At 36.3% G+C, this 19,484-nt stretch overlaps 1 protein-coding gene across 10 annotated transcripts in view; it reads right to left on the bottom strand.

The window, feature by feature from the left end:
* LOC112043605 (uncharacterized) overlaps window positions 1–19,484 on the bottom strand; it is a 113,979-nt gene that overhangs the window by 82,703 nt on the left and 11,792 nt on the right. Inside the window, exons 1-2 of one of the 10 annotated variants that reach the window (XM_052883852.1) lie at window positions 19,022–19,160; window positions 18,204–18,453 (exon numbers count right to left, since the gene is read on the bottom strand). The exons of 8 other annotated variants lie outside the window; for them this stretch is intronic. In XM_052883852.1, the coding sequence (XP_052739812.1) occupies window positions 18,204–18,240 (37 nt within the window). In that variant the 5' untranslated portion in view covers window positions 18,241–18,453; window positions 19,022–19,160. Of the gene's footprint in view, window positions 1–18,203; window positions 18,710–19,021; window positions 19,161–19,484 lie in introns of those variants that run through there. One more of the 10 variants, XM_052883853.1, reaches the window with a different exon arrangement.

Consider the following 19,484-nt stretch of genomic DNA (forward strand, 5'->3'; position numbering starts at 1 on the left):
CCGCAGTGTTAGTGCTCAAAACCACAAAAATTAATTGGTCTTTGATTAAAAGCGTTGCCGTGTAAAGATAAAAACGTGCAGAAAAGCTTCATTGTGTTGTAATCAAAATGGCGATCAACAAAACGAATGGTGCGGTTCCCACGTTGTCCAATTTATGAAATTTTGTAGAACCGTTTTGTGTGAATGATGGGATAGAGAATATAAATTTAATTAAAGTGTTTGGCGGTAAACTGCACCATTACTAGATGGAAAAACATTTACTTAAAATTAAACAGTGCGTTTTTTCATAGTACATAATAATTTACGGAACAAAGTAGAACCAAAAATGGATGATGTGGAAGTCCATTCGCCATAACAGAGGATAACAGAGGCACCCTTAATACATCTACCCCAGGATTACATCCTAACAATAGGTTGATCTAAGCCTAAGTAAAGCCTTATTGTGTCTGTTATTTTGCCAGCAATCAACCCTTTGATCCAACACAAGAATGCTGCTTGGCGGTAGAGCCAGTAGAACTACCCCGAACAAGTGCTAAAAGAGTCACTGTCAAAAAGGTGAAGAAACTCGAATACAAAATCAATAAGTAGGTACAGTATGTACAAATTTTGTTCAGAGAGATTATGACACCAAGAAGCGAGCAAGTATGTACCTACCTACACTATATAAAATATCATTAATAATTCTATCTGAAAAAGTGCAATAAACTGTTCAAAACAATAGCAGCGTATTGTTTTGGCTCTACAATATAGTAGATTTAAGTACAATGGATTTGGCGTATAGCAAACACTGAAATAAGGTAAACGTTGTAAACAATGTCATGTTGTTTACACAGCATTAAGTAGGTCAAATCCAAAAGTACAAGCAGATGCATACAGACCTATATAGCGGGCAGTACATTAATGTTATCATCTCATTAAATTCAAAGTTATTGGACAAGCCAACATTTTAAACAGGCTAAAAACGTAACATAAGATTAAATCAAGGTGAAACTGAAATCTAAGGGTCTTTCCAGAAACCGCTTCAAACCTTCAATGATAGATTACGTAATACTTTATTACAACTCTATGTTCCATTGAGTTGAATCATCGTGAACTATTTAATCTACTTTAGCTGTATTGAAAGGATTGTTTTAACTACAACTCTTATTCAACAACAAAAAACTTTAAACTTAATTGTATGAAGGAAAATTTTATACAAAGAAGTTAACGGAATATTTCAGCTAATTAATATAACTTATACAATAAACAGGCTTTGTAACAATGAATGTTCCAAAAGTTAGGAACAAACTCCCAAGCTAAACAAAACTTTGACCGTTGCGGCTGTAACTGCTACACAATGTGGTAAAATGCTACCAACGTTTTACAATACCATTGTTTTTGTACTTACGAAACAATAATTGCAATCAACAAAGAACGAAACAGTGATGACGGGTTGTCATTATTAACGAAAAATTGCAAACGCAATCGCCACTAACAAGCTAAGCACTCGCAATCGCTGTTCAAAAACGCAATGCTATAGTTTATAATAGTACGAGAATAAGAAAGCTGATAAAATAAAGACATAGTCGTATTACAATTAAAATCTACATAACTGCATAAAGAAATAAGTAAAATGACATAATGTGACTTAAATAAATTGATTATTATTATTGTTATCCTTGTTGTTATTTTTTGCAAAAACAGCAATGAAGATAAATTATTTCGAGGTATGATTGTCTAATTTGTTGATGGAACCGGAAACAATATACGAATAGATTAATTAGAGCATTTACCAAAAAAGGTATTGATTGAATATGAAGGTAGATACGTGTATAAGACCAAATGATGACTATATGCTTTGGTTATAAGTACGTTTTACAAATATAAAATAACAAATATGTTTATCGTGGTGACGCTCAGAAGGGTATAATATAAAAATAAAATCAGAGTCAATGCTGGCGCCCCCGCGGCAAACCTTGGCAGCCCGCACTTGGCAGTGTTAGCGCAATAAGTAGTAACTATCGACTTGGTCCCGTGGGCGGAAGCCGAATGTGCAATTTAGTTTCAACACAATATAATTCTTAATCTTAGTCAAACACTGTTGCAATCTGATCTTAATGATATGTCAACAGTACGAACAAATCAAATGTTCTGACTTGTTGATACAAAACCCAGAGAAGATACCCGTATTTGCAGCCGAAATAAATTAACATTTCATCAAAACATTCATGCAAATTTTGATGTTGTAAAGGTTAATCATTTATGTAAGAGAGAGGCTAAGAGATTACACATCATAATGTAAATGTGATTTACATGCATGATGACTTGATGATGAAGATGATTTCAAAATATTACAATTTGCTTGCTAATAGATTAGTTCAGTATGTATGACTTATATGTTGTTGATATAACTAGAAGGATTAATATGGTATATGTTAGTTTCCACGGCGCGGCGTAGGCAACATCCGACCACGATACTTCAGACATTATAGAACTCAACAAAGATTTAGGTGGGATATATAATAACGGTTGATATTGATATTGTTGACAAATACAAAATAGAAGCAGATACTTAAATAAAAAACACTAATTTGTTAGATCATTTTACATTTTAATTAGTATATCAAATAGCTGCGGCCGCGCTTAATGATGTTGTAAATCAAAAATTGAAAATTGCCGATGAAATAGAACACCGAGATTCACGACAAGACACTATACTTCGTCATTTCAACAAATGAGGAAGTTACCTACAAAAAAAGATAATTTAAAAATTGTTTTAATTTATATGACATTTTCGACTACTATATTCCCATTTCAGTCAATTTACACAATACCTTTTGCATCATTATTTACAGTACATTGTAAAATAACGAGTCTTCCATGGTAATATACTTTTAATGCTCTGCAAAGTTTGCGAAGAATGTAATTGTACTTTGCGCATATAATTATGTACAGAAGCCGTTACTAAGATCATCACACTTAATATAATGCCTGTCAAACACTCAACAGTGTCTGTTTTATGCTTCTCGAGAGCCTCTGAATTAAATTCTTTCGCGGTATTTTTAGCTATACTCATAACAAGTACTATCCAAGCGAAACTATTTGTAGTTCTTCTATGTAAATCAGATTTTGGTTACAACAAAATAGTAAATTAATATTTACTAGTTAGATTCTTTTCCACTTAGTAGTTATGTTTTCATTTGTTGAAATGCACCATATATTTTGTTTTATAGATGACACTTTAGTTATCATTTTACGTTGAATCTCAAACTGTAATTGTTTTTATGTAAATTTTTAAATCGAATTTATAGGTATCGTTAACAAACAGGCAGGCATCTTCTCTCGTCAGCCATTACCATAAAAATAAACACAAGTATTGGTATAATTTATTTCTCAAATAAAATATGGTGGCAGTAATAACAATAGATAAAATTTTATAAGAACTAAACCTCGCTCTACATTACACCATATTGCAACGAACTGGGTCGTGTACTTTGCAAATGTACATTAGCAGAAATTGTCGGAATCTAGCATTTCCTTTCAATTCCACGCATATGGCACATGTAATATCCACACGAATAAGAAAACATTAACTTCAATGTTTACATAAATCTTTGTTATTTAATACTTTTAAACAACATCCAAAAAAGGCAATGCGATGCGTATTTATTTTATTGGTTATTGCATCTTTACATAACTTGATTTTGCAATAACACCGTCCACATGATTCACAAGCAGAGGGAAAGTAGCCGGCATAGGCGTCGAGTACATTGAAATCCATAAACATTAACTGTTCAACTGATAGGTTATTGCCATCTCGTCTAGAATGTGGCTGCAAAATGTCCGTGTATCGAGCCGGCGAGCAGTAAAATTGCAAGGAAAACTTGGCGTCAAGCCAGGCGTCGCGAAGCCAACAAATGCGCGATTTAATCGTGCTCCGAAAGGAAACTTATTCCTTAGGTATTCCATGCAAATTCATCTTCACCACGAAAGTGAGTTTTATTGTTCTGCAGATTGCACTGTGATTATACTCTCGTGGACTGACGTCACGCTCATCTTGGCGTGTTTCGTTTCGACCTTGTTGGTATAATTTTAATTTTGCTTGCAAAAAATAACATCTACGGTTCGTATAGTTTCCTTGTCGTGCATAAATACAACAGAATCGTTTTCCCTGTTGCGAAGCCAAACTTTATTAACTTCAACGTCAGCGTAAAACATTTTAACGATTATCAAGTTGGGTTGCGAGAATTAAATTATTAAAACAGTCACGCCATCTTAAAGCCCGTCGCGTCGTTACGCGTTGCTTTGCCATAGCGGTCCTTAGTAATATCAGGCTGCCTCATCTTGAGGGCTTTCAACATTCTCAATTATACTTCACTCTTGAAGTGGATTAATTTAACGCGTGTTCTGTATACAATATTACAGGCTTCTAAATTAAAGATTATTTTATAGCTTATAATACAACGACCTCTTTAAAGTAGGAAGCTTTATAGCTGGGATGTTTTGGGTTAGATTTCATAGTCGGGTTAATTTAGGAATTTTTGTAATTTCTCTGTAGGGTTTGGTCTTTTTACAAAATTAATATTGGTTAGGACGACAAGTGATTTAACGTTACGGTAGGGTTCCGATTAGAAAGTAATTAAGGGTATGAGATGAATAAACTGTACGCCTAGATAAATTCGTTAATCAGTTGTAAAGTTGTGTGTAAACAACAAAAAAAAAACACAATTTTAGTTAATGTTACTAATTGATCCAGAATTATGGCGCTAGTTTGTCTTGACAATAGAATGAATTTGGAACATTCTTTACGTTTATTTAAAAAGGTAGTAAAAACGAATGCTAAAACAAATTAGAATAAAGATTCTATTCAACAGCACAGACGAAAATAAACTTTATATTAACACTAGCGGACGCCCGCGACTTCGTCCGCGTAAATCTCGATGTCAACTTTAATACTACCCCTACCCTACCCTACCCCTACCCTACCACTACCCCAACCCTACCCAACCCCTACATCTACCCTACCCCTACCCTACCCTACCCCTACCCTATCCCAAACCTACTCCTACCCTACCCTATCCCAAACCTACTCCTACCCTACCCCTACCTTACCTACACCCTACCCCCATCCTACCCCTATCCCGCCCGTACCCCTATCTCACGCCTATCCCCTACCGTACCACTTCCCTATCCTACCCGTACCTCTACCCTACCACTACCCTACCTCTACCCCTACCCTACCACTACCCTAAACCCAGCCCTAAACCTACCCTACCCCTGCACTACCCCTACGCTTTCCTACCCGTACCCTACCCTACCCTGTAACTTCTCTATCTTACTCCTACCCTTAGCAAAATCGGTCCAGTCCTTCTAGAGTGGTGGTATGACCAAGAGAAATAGAGACTTCTATGCTAATAATATAAAGAGGTAAAGTTCGTGTGGTTGTAGGAGGTAATTTCTGGATTTACTGGACCGATTTGGAAAATTGTTTTACCAATAGAAAGCTACGTTATTTGCGAGTGTCATGGGCTATGTTTGATCCCCATATTCACACGGGAACGGGAACTACGTAAATAAAAGCGCCGGGCGTCATATAGCGGAATTTCTGCGTCTTTTAGAAATTTTGTATTATCTCCGAAACTATTTAAGTAATTAACATACTGTAAAGGGCAAATCTTATCTCCATAATATCCTTGTGATTATTAAATAATTTATTTTAATAAGGATTAAAGTTTAGTTGTATAAATAATGACGTAAACCTAAGTATATAAAATTAATAATTTTTAAAACACAAAAGGTACTATATCTGCTAATATATAGAAGATAGATATACAGTGTCGCGGACTTTTTTGTAGAACTTTTAAAGATACATAAAGTCTCCATACATTAATTTCAATTTTACACAATAGTTAAGGCAGCGCATGCGAATAAGTCTGTTTAAGAGGATTTTCAGTCCGACCTGTATGACAAAAACTGTTATAACTCGGCTAATATATATGATACCAATATAAAATATAGCCTATAGCACTCCTCGATAATGTAGCATTCTACTGGTGAAAGAATTTTTAAAATCGGACCAGTAGTTCCGAAGATTACCCCATTTAAAAAATTGACAAACTTACAAACTTACAAACTTTACCTCTTTATAATATTAGTATAGAGTATAGATAACAAAAGATTTACAATTCCTCGAAGTGATTCATGAAACAATTTCGCCTCAGACAGTGGGAGTGCGTACGGAGGGGTCTCAGTGGCTCACCCCAACCTTGTAGAATTCTCGGAAAAGTGGTCAAAACAAGTTCCTACCCATACTATAGGTATATCAACGCATAAAATAAAAGCGAAACAGTTTATCTTTAACCGGCGTCTGCAAAGCTAGTTTATAATGAGCGTTATAAGAGCAATTCAACTGAGAGCTAAGCTTCAACGTAAACAGGGAAGAAGTCTTTAGATACTGAATTTTATAGAACTTTAAGGTTATATTTATATTTAAAAACACGTATAACATGCCCGAGGTAGATAATAATTTAAATAAAATGTAGATAATTTAGAAAATGTGTCATCTTTTGCTGACTTCAGTATTTTGATCATGATACCCACTGGCAGTCATAATTGTCTTCATACAGTTTCGTAGATAATTTAGAATTTAGAAAAGATATCTCCAGACTTAAGTATTTTGATCATGATATCTACCTACTGGGAGTCATAATTATCTTTATAAAGCTTCTTTATGAAAGTTATTGAAATGGAATATACCAGAGAACTTATGTCGAAGGTCTTTTCATTGAAATCCGACGAATCTACCTAAGTATCATAAACGGCCTTTTCTGGACAAACAGACTAAATCAGCAACGGTCAATTTTGCCATTTTAGCCATCCTTTAAATACGAGAAATTTTCACTTTAATTTACGTATTTATATCACATACACATTATAATTTCTATTTCATATTTTATTAGGATAAATATAGATTTTAGACGTGAATGCTGGTCAGACTAACCAATTGAGATAGCAGTATATCTATCTTCCCTAGGGAACCTGAATAGTAATAAAGCCTTAGATTTACGCGAGGGGTGTAACCCCCTGCGCGTTACGCACACACTAACACATCTACTTTTAACGAGTTTTTCCACGGGTGATTCATCAAATGGAAAATGGGATGAACTGAACTCTACGAGAGAGGTCAGTTGTATTTTAGTAATTACGAAATTTTCGTGTTGCCCTTATTCACCATGTGTGTGTGATTTTTTTAGTTTAAGGAGGTTTACAGATCAAAAATACTTTTTGTTCGATATAATACTTCTGCCACAGAAATCATATGTGTCATATCATTATCAAACCATATTCGGCTCACTGCTGAGCTCGAGTCTTTTCTCAGAATGAGATTTTTTTTTTTGTAAATTTTGGTATGCAGGTTTCTTCTAGATGTTTTCACCGTTTGAAACACGTGATGTTTAATTTCTTAAAATTAACACAACGGAAAAGTTAGACGTGCATGCCCCGGACTGAATTCGAACCCACACCCTCCGGAATTGGAGGCAGAGGTCGTCCGCTGGGCTATCAAGGCTCTGGGATATGTACAATATATATTTCATATTATTCACGTAGTACTGTATTTTTATACATTAATGTTTAATGAGTGTGATAAAGTACAGTGTCGTACACGGGCAGATGCAATTCACTTCACCTGGTCTCAAAAACACCTTGTCGGAGACAACGAGGCTCATATTGCCTTTTTTGGGAGCCTGTACCGTTTCACGTTGCCTTATAGACGGAGAGCCCGTGAATTCCAGACCTTCGTCATTTTATAAATGCTGAAAGATTGTCAGTTCATGCTCCTACCATAAGTAAGTACGGTAACCAATTATGGAGTTTGGATCGTGATGGCTTTGAGAGATAGCAGGTTTTTAGGATCCAGACTATCGTCTAAGTATCTATATATTTATATATTCTCTAAGTAATCGTCTAAGTATCTATATAAGTATATTTTTATATTTTTATCGACATAATATTAGAAATGATATCCCCATTTGCAACACTTGGTTTCATGGCAACCCTTCGAAAAAGACTGTTTCATTTGAAATTTCAAGTGTCGCTAGCGAAGGGCGCTTGGAGGATCAGCTTCCAACTTCACACAGGAAGTTAAACTATAAGAAATTGTAATGTTGTCATCAATTGTAAATTATAATACTTTCTTCTTCTTGCCGGTTTCTTCTCAGCAGAACCTGCCCTCCGAACCGGTGGTAGAATCTTTATAAATAGTCAACTGACGTGTCAAAAGTGCTTGTAAACTGAGCCTACTCGAAATAAATGATTTTAGATTGATTGAGGGTTGCCATGAAGCAAAGTGTCTGGCGAATAGGGATATCATTTCTCATAATATGCTGATAAAATATATAAAACTTACACTTATACTTCGATGGTTGAGAGTCTGGATCCTTAAAACCTGCTATCTCCCAAAGCCACCACGGTCCAAACTCTATAGTTAGTTGCGGTACTCATCTATAGTAGGAGCATGAGCTGACAAACTTTCAGCTTTTATAAAATGACGAAGGTCTGGGGTTCACGAGCTCTTAGTCTATTATATTGACCCTTGGCTTTTAGTTATTGTATTATAACTTTGTCCCCTTTTATATTAGGAAGTCATTAAAATTATGCGGTCCCATCTGGTAAAAACGACAATTTGAGTTTGACAAAAGACTTCGCCGTACTAGCGAGACTATTATACGAGACATGACTTCAAAGAAACGAATAATTATAGCTTTAAAATAACAAGAAGCGACGCTAAACTTTAAAGCTGAAGAAAGAAAACTTCTTAATAAAATGGAAAATTATACTCGTAGGAAAGTTACTAACTTCCATTGGAAATTCCTTAAAAAACATTTGATCTAGTTATGTAAAGGGCCAATTTTTAGTCTATAGTATTTTAACGTATTTAGTTTTAGTCTATGAGTTAAACTAGTGGAGTCCTTTTCATGAAAGAAGTCCCGCGGCTAAAACCTGAACAAAATCGACAGCGCCTTACAAATAACAATAAGACCGCCATTACCAAATGCTAATGAACGCCGTAAAGACATTAGCGCCGCGTCTGGGGGGACTACTTTCATGAAAAGGACTTTATGTACTTGTTCTATTCTGGTCCTCTGATCGGCGAGTCTTACATACCCTTCAGAGCGTACCGTCTAGTCTCTTCTGCGACACCTTCGGGAGGGATGCATAAGCAAATGAACTTCCCAGCGAGATAAAAAAAAGTATTTACTTGTTCAAGTTGCCTTTAACCACAGAACATACATAAAGCGTTAAAGCTAACGCTTTAGACAATCTTGCTAAATGATCGTTTAATTAGAAAATTAAAAAGTTCGTTAATCATTCAACTAGAACTTAGAGAAGGTTAATATTATTACCGGATCTTTTTAAAAGCAATTTCAAGGTACATTGGGCGCAAATGAAAGTTGACTCGTCAAAGGAATTACCTAATACAGTGGATGGCATGTGTGTCCGAAAATTATATAAGTTAAGTTTTAGTTACACTTCAAATTAGATTGAATCTTGTTTGAATTGTGTGTTGAACACACGGCAGTGTTTCAGCCAAGTTCGGAAAAGAAAAATGCACTGCGTTACCAATAAATTATACTTTTTAGCTCGAAATGTTCGTTTTTAACCGCCGACGCAAAAAGAGGGGTGTTTTAGTTTGACGTGTCTGTCTGTCTGTCAGTCTGTTTGTGGCACCATAATTCCCGAATGGATGAAGCGATGCCATTTTTTTTTTGTATTAAAGGTGTATGCGTTTTCTTAGACATGTTTGATAAAAATCGGTTGAGTTGTTTATAAGTTGTGGGGGTGTTAAAATGTCTGCAAATATACTCGAGTGGTCTCAAATGAAAGCGCACTGAAAGAGACTTGTATCGAGAGTGTAATTAATACAACATTACAACACTTTCAAACTAACTTATCAAAATCTTCTTTTAGATCAAGGCATAATGCTAAGCTAATAGCAAACGTGGGACCCCTTACATAACTTAGACTCGATCTACACCCACTACAACTCAGCATAAACATTGAGAAACTTTCTAGAAGTGTATCTTTTTCTATATAAATGTTACACTCCTAGAAGTGTTAGAACTCGACCAATAGGTGACGCTAGCCGAAATTATCGTTTGTACCAAACTTGGCTCTAATTTTACATTATTGATCGGATTACTATTACATACTGGTTCGACTATAATAAATATTTTATCTTGAAAGTCATGATACTTGAGTATGTTGTTATTTTTTTCTAGCGGCTCAGTGGCGCGGCAAATGACTTAGCAATTTCCCTTGCCAAGAGTTAATAACTTTTGTCTTTTTGATTTGCTACATGCTACAAGACGATTACATATATACAACAAAATGTAGGTAGGCACTTACTTACTATAATATTTAAAAATAAATCAAGGATTTAGACCAGTTACCTCATAATAGAACTTGGTTACTAAAAGTTACAATCGTAGGTAAAAGATTTTATGTAATTTTTTATCATATCAAATTTACATAATAACTTTAGTAGAATATAGTTTTTCCGACTACCATTAAGTAAGCTTGAGATCCGCTTCATAATTAAAAAATTTCGTTTTCTACTTATAATTCTGTTTTAACTGCACCATCTAAGGCCCTCATTCTAACAAAATAATATCTCAATGATACAGACGATTGGTTTCATTTGACGGCTATCTGATTCATCTCGAGTCTTATAAAAATACGTGCCTACTTCCAAGTAGATACTTGAGTAAATATTTACGTGAATGAAGGCGAGGGGGTATCGATTGATTGCGGAGAGCCTCCCCTAGACGAGGGGCCAGGCTCAAGGGTAGGCATGCACGCAGGGAATCCGTGACTCAGCCGGCTTCTTTTAGGTTAACTCAACTTTATGTTAACGGGAAAAGATTCAAAGTTAGAACACTTTACTTGTATCTTTTCCCGTTAACATAAAGAGTGACGTTCTATTGTGTGCAATGCATTCGTAACCTTACTTGTTACTTCCCATTCGCTTTCTTCAGACGTTGGAAAGTTGACATTATCTGTATAAAATGTGTAGTTACAACTGCTATATTGTAAGTACGACTGCGAGTAACAAGTAAGATATATAACTCTAAAGCACTGTTCTCTGCCCTCAGACCAATTATAGAAGGACCTGTATCGTACTCATAGTCACGAACAAAATTGTCTGTCATTTTCTGAAGAAAACGAGCTTAGATTTGGTATATATCTTATACTAAACTAGAAGTTTTTGCCCGTTTTTTACACAATTCAATTACACAAAAAGGTATTTTTACGGAGCTCTTTAACCGGCGAATATGATTACAACTAATTAACATCGATACTATAGAGACAGTTTTTATAATCGCTTTAGATCGTTGATAATATACTTTGACAGAAAAGTAACGTCTAGCGAGGCAAGTCCTATACAATAATTGGTCTGAGTCTCTGCCACTATGTTTAAAACAAGATAATGAGTAATACCTTGTAACTGTATACAAATAAATGGGTATAATATTACCAACTACATCCGAAGTAGATAATCATTAATATATTTTTTAAGCATGTACTTATTTTCACATACCTACCTACCTAGCTTAGTTTAATCTAGCTAGAGCGATATAAAATGACTTTTTTATTCTTTACAAGTTAGCCCTTGACTACAATCTCACCTGATGGTAAGTGATGATGTAATCTAAGATGGAAGTGGGCTAACTTGTTAGGAGGAGGATGAAAATCCACACTCCTTTCGGTTTCTACACGACATCGTACTGGAACGCTAAATCGCTTGGCGGTACGTCTTTGTCGGTAGGGTGGTAACTAGCCACGGCCGAAGCCTCCCACCAGCTAGACCTGGACCAATTAAGAAAACCTCAATCGGCCCAGCCGGGGAACGAACCCAGGACCTCCGTCATTAAATCCACCGCGCATACCACTGCGCCACGGAGGGCGTCAAAATAAAAGTAATAGGAACCTAGATATATATATCACTTTCGTTTTTAAAAACAATAGATACCTAAGTTCTAAGTATTATGTCTGTACATAGACCTGTACGAAAAGAAATATTTTTCCTTGTTAAAGAGCTACTTCCCATTCCAGGGAAACAGTCCGTGGAATTTATGCGGACGAGTTTGCAAGAAAAATTCAAGTTTTTAAACTTATTCTTTTTTAATACAAATTATCACGTTTACTCGTAACGAATTTACACAGTTTTTCTGTTTTTTTTTTAAATAAGTAATGTATAAGTAATTAGTACAAGATGTGTGGGTACTTTATGTTTATGTGAGACGTGATAGTCTAGTGGATATGACCTCTGCTGATTCGAAGGGCGTAGATTCGAATCCGGTCCAGGGCATGCGTCTCGAACATTTTAGTTACGGTGAAAAAAAATATCGTGAAAAAACTGCATATCGGAGATATTTTTTTATTCTCCAGTATGCACGTGTGTGAAGTCTGCCAATCCGCATATGGCCAGTGTGGTGGACTAAGGCCTAACCCCTCTCATTCTGAAAGGAGACTCGTGCTCAACAGTGGACTGACTATGGGTGGTTCATGATGATGTACTTTGTACCGTTACTAATTAATGAAAACAGCAAGGCACCTATCCGCTTCATTAAAATACCGCTCTAATAAAGGCAACGTACTCGTAAATGAGACGAGCAGAGATTAGTGTTCGCTATTGTATTGAGAGTAACAATAGAACGCCATAAGTTCCAACAAACCACCTCGTTAGCCTGTAACAAAGGTTGGACAAACTTGTAAAGTTAAGATAATGTTCGCTTCATTGAAATTGAACCTACACTTCCGTTCTTTTTTTTTAATTTTTTTGACACAAAAACCATTTTTTAACACGATGTCTGTTCACCGTAGCGTATAAGTGAAGATTTGTACCAACTTTCACATTTTTCAGTATTCCAATTTTACTGTAGTGTTACTTTCAATACGTGTTTTAAAGTGTTTTTCAAATAGCATGAGTGCGGTGACAGTTCGTTTCACTCTTCAAACTTGCCGCGATTCACGATAATAGTATCTACGTATTATGAACGTCATAAGGCAACCGTACCCATGCTATTACAATTAGAATAGGATACGTTTTAATATACGGATACGCATAAATTTGGCATCATGAAATTACATTTTAATTGACCCATTAATACATTAATATGGTATTAAGAAACAATGGATAATTTAGCCTTAGCTGCATTGTTAAGTTAAACTTTTTTAAAGTTAATTAAGTATAACTTGTCTTTTTCTATTTTTAATCGTCTGTCAAAGAAGAGTGTTATTTATCTGATAACGGTTTAAAATGCTATTTTTTTAACTAATTTAATTAGAGTTAAGAGGTCCCACCCTCCCTCTGTCAGCTAAACGGTTGTTTAATGTGGTTGTATGTTACGAGGGCCTACGAGTTCTATCTAACAAACTATAAATATACTAAACTATCTATATGTTATTATAAACATTGTCTGTTATTTGCTGATAATAATTCTTCAATGTCATGATTACAGTTTTTCGTTTATTAGATACTGATTTGACTAAACCTAAAGATTCAGATCTTTAGCTTTATTATTTAAACTCGGATTAAAGTAAATTATTTACATTTTATAATTAATTTTAATATTATAATGATATTAATTTCATAATGTTAGACTAAGCCGTAAAACTGTATAATTAAAAAGTAGTTGTAAGATACAGAAACCATTTTGAATTGTAAAACTGTTTGAGTCATAGTCGGTAATTATATTGTCGTCTGATAGCCAGTCGAGCGCGATCTTTGTTGGTGATAATACACTTTGTTGGAACTATACGAAGATTTTCATTGCTGAATACCCATTCCTGACGTCACGCTGCCCGTCTCAGTACTATGTAATATTCACAAAAGTACCCATAACGAAATTAAAGGGAAAACTATCACAGCTGATTAGGGATGAAAATTGAAAGAGTTATAGTTCAACTAAACCAAAAAACACCATTTTAAGTCGGCATTGATGATGCTACGGAACCCTACACTGCGCGTGGCCTGGCACACACTTGGCCGGTTTTTATTTAATGCTAACTGACAAGTGCCCGTGTCCTGTTCATCGTATCCCTGATGATTCACCGCGGCAGAGATGCCTGCGTAAAATGACAGACAGACATTAAATTAATTCGCATCGCATATGGGACTGGATGATCTCATAAGTGTACCCCTCCGGAATACTGTGATTCTAATGAAATGTAACTGAAATCTAATAAGTATATATTATTCTCTCATTCATTTACTTATTTCTCCAATTTTAAATTTTTAACAATTTTTAACATAAAATATACAAAACACTATTAAAAACTTATAAAAAAAAAATCAACCCTCCCGCTGCGGGACATTTGAGTGCCCAAGCAACCGTTGGTCAGAGCTCCAGAGTGAGGAACCTCCTCACAATACGCGCCGTCTCAAGAATCACTGCCTTTTGTATCCGACTCTTGGTCCAACAGTTAAGCGAAAGCTTCTTTAAGTGTTGGTCGAAGCTTTTCGCTATAAGACCATTGACTGAAACAACTATCGGAACAATAATAGTTGACTCAACACTCCACATGGGGGTAATCTCGTGAGCAAGGTCCAAGTATTTTGATAAGTAAGTCTAATATTAGTTTTCAGTTCGGATCACTAATTCCTGAGTGCTAGGTCGAGCTATGAAACGCTGAGGTTATCTAAGTAATTTTCAATAATAAATCCGAGTTGGGAAGTTAGTATTTAGTGTTGTTGGGAAATTATAAGCCATCGGTCCCTACCACTAACATTTGATAGTCAAACATTTACACCCTCTCTCTCACACCAACCCTCAATGGAGCAGCATGGTGGGTCCTCTATGAGGGACGCCTGGCCATGTATTTTTTTATAGCACAATCCATAGCATAGTAGCTACCCTTAACCCTTAACTTGTCAAATCAAGCTCATAATTAGACGCAGTTACATTAAAGTACCTAGCACATTTTCTTATTGTATGGTTTCCGTCAATCTAAAGATATCTAATCAATATTATTGCTAAATAGATGTGAAGAGTAATTATGCAAGCGACTGTTGAAGAAAATCTACAACATTATAATTTTATATCATTTTATCGTACTTCAAAACTGTGATAAGAATGTGTCAAACTGCTCTAATCTTAAAATCATTGCGCCTTATCAGAGACGTGGTGTCATTTCTGTTGGCAAAAAAGGCATGATAAGTGCGGCTATAAAGATGGATGGCTGAGGCCCGAATTCCGATCCTCGAAGTTCGGCGCGTTATTATCATCAAACCAAAAATGTCAGCCTAACCAAATGATTGCGCATTCCATTTATTAAAGTCGTGCGTATTTTTGTCGCGATATCAATGTGCAAATTATACTTGCACATGATGCATTTGAGATTTAATGCATTTTCTCGAAATGAGAACTCCATTTCTCTCTCCAAATAATCAGCAATAACGACTTATGTCTTGTTAGGATGACATCGAAGATTAGTAACCTAGAATTTACGAAAATGATGACGCAGTCTAATTGGCTAATTCACTAATTTTGACGTATGTTAGTTGACATGTATGAAATTCAGATTCTATTTTACAAATGTCATCCGCCTACTGACAAACCTCATCATCATCATCATCATCATTGTCAGCCGATGGACGTCCACTGCTGGACATAGGCCTCTTGCATGGAGTTCCAAAACAAAACGGTCTCGAGCCGCCAGCATCCAGCGGCTCCCTGCAACCCGCTTGATGTCTTCGGTCCACCTAGTGGGGGGTCGACCAACACTGCGCTTTCCGGTGCGGGGTCGCCATTCCAGCACCTTGGGACCCCAACGTCCATCGGCTCTTCGAACTATGTGGCCTGCCCACTGTCACTTCAGCTTCGCGACTCGCTGAGCTATGTCAGTGACTTTAGTTTGTCTGCGGATCTCCTCATTTCTGATTCGATCACGCAGAGAAACCCCAAGCATAACACGCTCCATCGCCCGCTGAGTGACTTTGAGCCTTCTTATAAGGCCCATAGTTAGCGACCAAGTCTCGGATCCGTAAGTCATCACTGGCAACACGCACTGTTCGAAGACTTTCGTCTTCAGGCACTGAGGAATTTCGGACGAAAAGCTACGTGGATATAATACAGAAGGTAGATGACATTTCTTGGTGATTTGATGTTTATTTTAATAGTTTGTTAATAAAGACCAAATTAGTTAATATGCCAGTCTATCTAAGTCGATAGAGACTATATTATTTTGAATCATCTAGGAGTAGACGTATAGGTCCATTGAAACAATATGATTGATTTTAATAGTGTCTACCTTGATAATGCTGCGTCATTCATCATCTGTCTTTCGATTTTCAACATACTTCCAAAAAGAAAACATAAAGATAGAGTATGCTTTGGAATACGTATTTTTATATCGTCTGAAGATCTAGTATTTTTCAAATAGCATGGGTACGATGACAGTCTGTATGACGTTGATAATACATACTAATAACGTGAATCGCGGCAAACTTTCAAGAGTGAAATTAACTGTCACCCGCACCATCCTACATGAAACGAACTGTACCCGACTGAAACCGCAGGTCACAGCTGGTATACAGTGGCGTGTAAAGTGCAGTCTTGGTCGACCACTCACCAAGTCACCAGATGAACTGACATCAAGCAAGTAGCAAGGATTGGATACAGGCGGCTCAGGACCGTGATATATGGAAGTCCCTCCAAAATGTCTATGTCCTGCAGTGGACGTTCATCAGCTGTTTGATGATGATGACAATCTGTAAAGTTGTATAAGCATAGCGCATACAGTGGTTAAAAACCTTATGCACGCCACTGTAGGTAGAATTCGCTGGCGAGACAAAATGCGAGCTGCCGTTTGAATGTTTTAAATGACGCCGTCGGTCGCTCATTGAAGTAATTGTGGCCGCCGAGGTCGAGGCGCGGTTTGATCACGATCATGAACGCTATAAAACTGTCATTATGACCGTCACCAGTCTGTGGAACTGACTGTTCCCAGTACTGTGATGATTTCCTGAGACTTCTTGAGACGTAAATTGATCAACCCGGTGGTTTTGTATCGTGGGTAGGTACTGTGCTTAGCTTCTGTACAATTGGATCATGAGGTCCTGGTCGCATTGGAGCAGCGTGGTGGGTTGAAGCTCCATCCCATATTTATATTATTAGAACGTTATTAAGTTAGTGGTCCAATTTTGTGTGATACATACCTCCTCATCCCTGTTAGAAAAGGAAATGGAGCTTAGACCCATCATTCTGCTGCAATGCGAGTAGGCAGGCGCATTGAATTATACTGTTTTGAGTACTTACAGGTGATTGTTTTATTCTACAATTCTACTGCACGAGCAATGTCTACTGTGGAGACTTGACTTGAGACAATTGATGCTTTAACTCTATCCACTAATGACCAGAATCTACATTCCATATCTACGTAAAATATATTTTGTTATAGGTACCTACCTACCTATGACGCGAAGTCACATTTAGCACGTAGGCATACCAACTTAAGTAGCTCATTTTCGAAAATGGTGACCAAATAAAAGGAGTCTAATGGGAATTTTGAGCAAATAACTGTAGGTAGGTAGCTACGAGTAGGTAAGTATTAGTCGTAAATCAAAATCTGACAAAAATCTGATGTGTAGTTTTCTGAAAAGTATGGTTTAGTAGACGGTCAGTTTACCCCTAGGTTTAGAGGTCTACATTGGTTCAGGGCCCCCTCGGTTTGAGGCCTCCGTTTAACCGAGGGGGCCCCAGAAATGAACTAGACTTCTAAAAAACTACTTCAGTTCGGGACCCAACATACCTATTGGATTTCTTCAATACACGAGTTATTGGGTAGGAACAACGAGATACCTACCAGGATATCTCAGGTTTAAAAAGTTATTATCTATCCACCTACCGTACCAAATAATAAGTATACTTACTATAATGCATACTTACTTATGTTGGCATTGGATTGAACCTATTGTAGTCAGCTGCCGTCAAATTTACATAAAACCGAGTCAAATGAATGAATCATAAAACAAGAACAAGTCATTACTAGGAGTCCATAGTTAACGAGAATTGATTAAGAAATTTGTTTTTACAGTGGATAGGGTAAGTTTGTAATTTTTTAACATGACTTTAAAAACTGAAACAGTTAAGTTGTGTTTATGTTAACAGATGTGTAACAATCACAAAGTAATAACTTTTAAAAACATTTAAAATATTTACCATTCGGGCGATAGTCTGAATATGTCTTGATCCGCATTTTCTTTTTCCAATGTATCCTTTATGAGTGTTCGATTAAAATATAACACAAATAACAAATTCTTTCATCACTGTACACTTGGCACTGAGAGACCATATCACATGTTTCGTGTTTATTGATTTTAATGTCAAAAAGGATACAAGTTACTTTGAAAATTTACATAACAACCACTTTTCACATTGTTTTTGCACGGGACAAACACAAGTAAAGACACTGAAATAACCAAAATTAGTAATAATAACGAAGTTAAGTATTTTTTTTTGTTATAGGGTAGATTGAACGTGCGTCTACTGCGTTTGCACCACTTGATTTGACAGCTGCGCTGCGCGCTGATTTGCCCCGCGCGCTATCCCGAAATTCCCTATTCAAACATTGGGTGGCTAATCGCTTGAATGAGCGCGCTGACGCGTGCGAGCGGGACGCAACGTTGTGAAGTTAGATACACATGTCAGGGAGCGACGGGAATAGTTTAAAAATAGAATGGGATTAATTGGCGTATACCGCGACCGACGCGCATCAAACAGTTTATTATTTTTTACCTTCAAATTAGAACATTAAAAAAAAAAAAGTTTAATATGAAAAACCCATTTACAAACAATTGAGCATTACAAAACCACTACACACTTTCCATGCTCATTGATGAATAACGAAATTCATATAAAAATATTTCCATAGATAAATGATTTGCAAACAAAACTAAATCAAGTGGCACAATACACAGAATCCGCTTTTAGTAATATTGTTAAGATAGGTTTAGGTTTATTATAATAATAAAACTGACGTTGTTAATCGGATCTTGACTACACCACCGCCGTATAAACGTCAAACGCGCAGGCGCAGTGCGCGTAACTGACGTACGCATGCGTACTAAGTTCACTCCAGTGCTCGACGTCATCTTGTTTTTTTGCGGTAAAACATGAATTCAAAGTGAAATAGAAGGGGCGAATAAATATACGCCATGAAGATTCTTGCAACATCAGAAAATTATAACGTAAAGGAGACGATAGTAGGTAATGATATTACACAGTAAGTATGTTTAAGTGAGCTCTGGGATGTATGAGTGTTTGTTAATGTCTGGTTCTCGATGAAATTTGGCTTATAAATTATAATCTGACTCGGGACAGCCATTGATTAGATGTATTATATAATTTATGTACTTAATACTTATTGATTATTTTTTTTAGTACAAAATATCATTGAGTTTAAGTCAATGATAATTTTATACTATAGATCGGTTATGTCCC

This window comes from Bicyclus anynana, chromosome 10 (genome assembly GCF_947172395.1).
Source record: "Bicyclus anynana chromosome 10, ilBicAnyn1.1, whole genome shotgun sequence".
In the NCBI taxonomy this organism is placed as follows: Eukaryota; Metazoa; Arthropoda; class Insecta; order Lepidoptera; family Nymphalidae; genus Bicyclus; species Bicyclus anynana.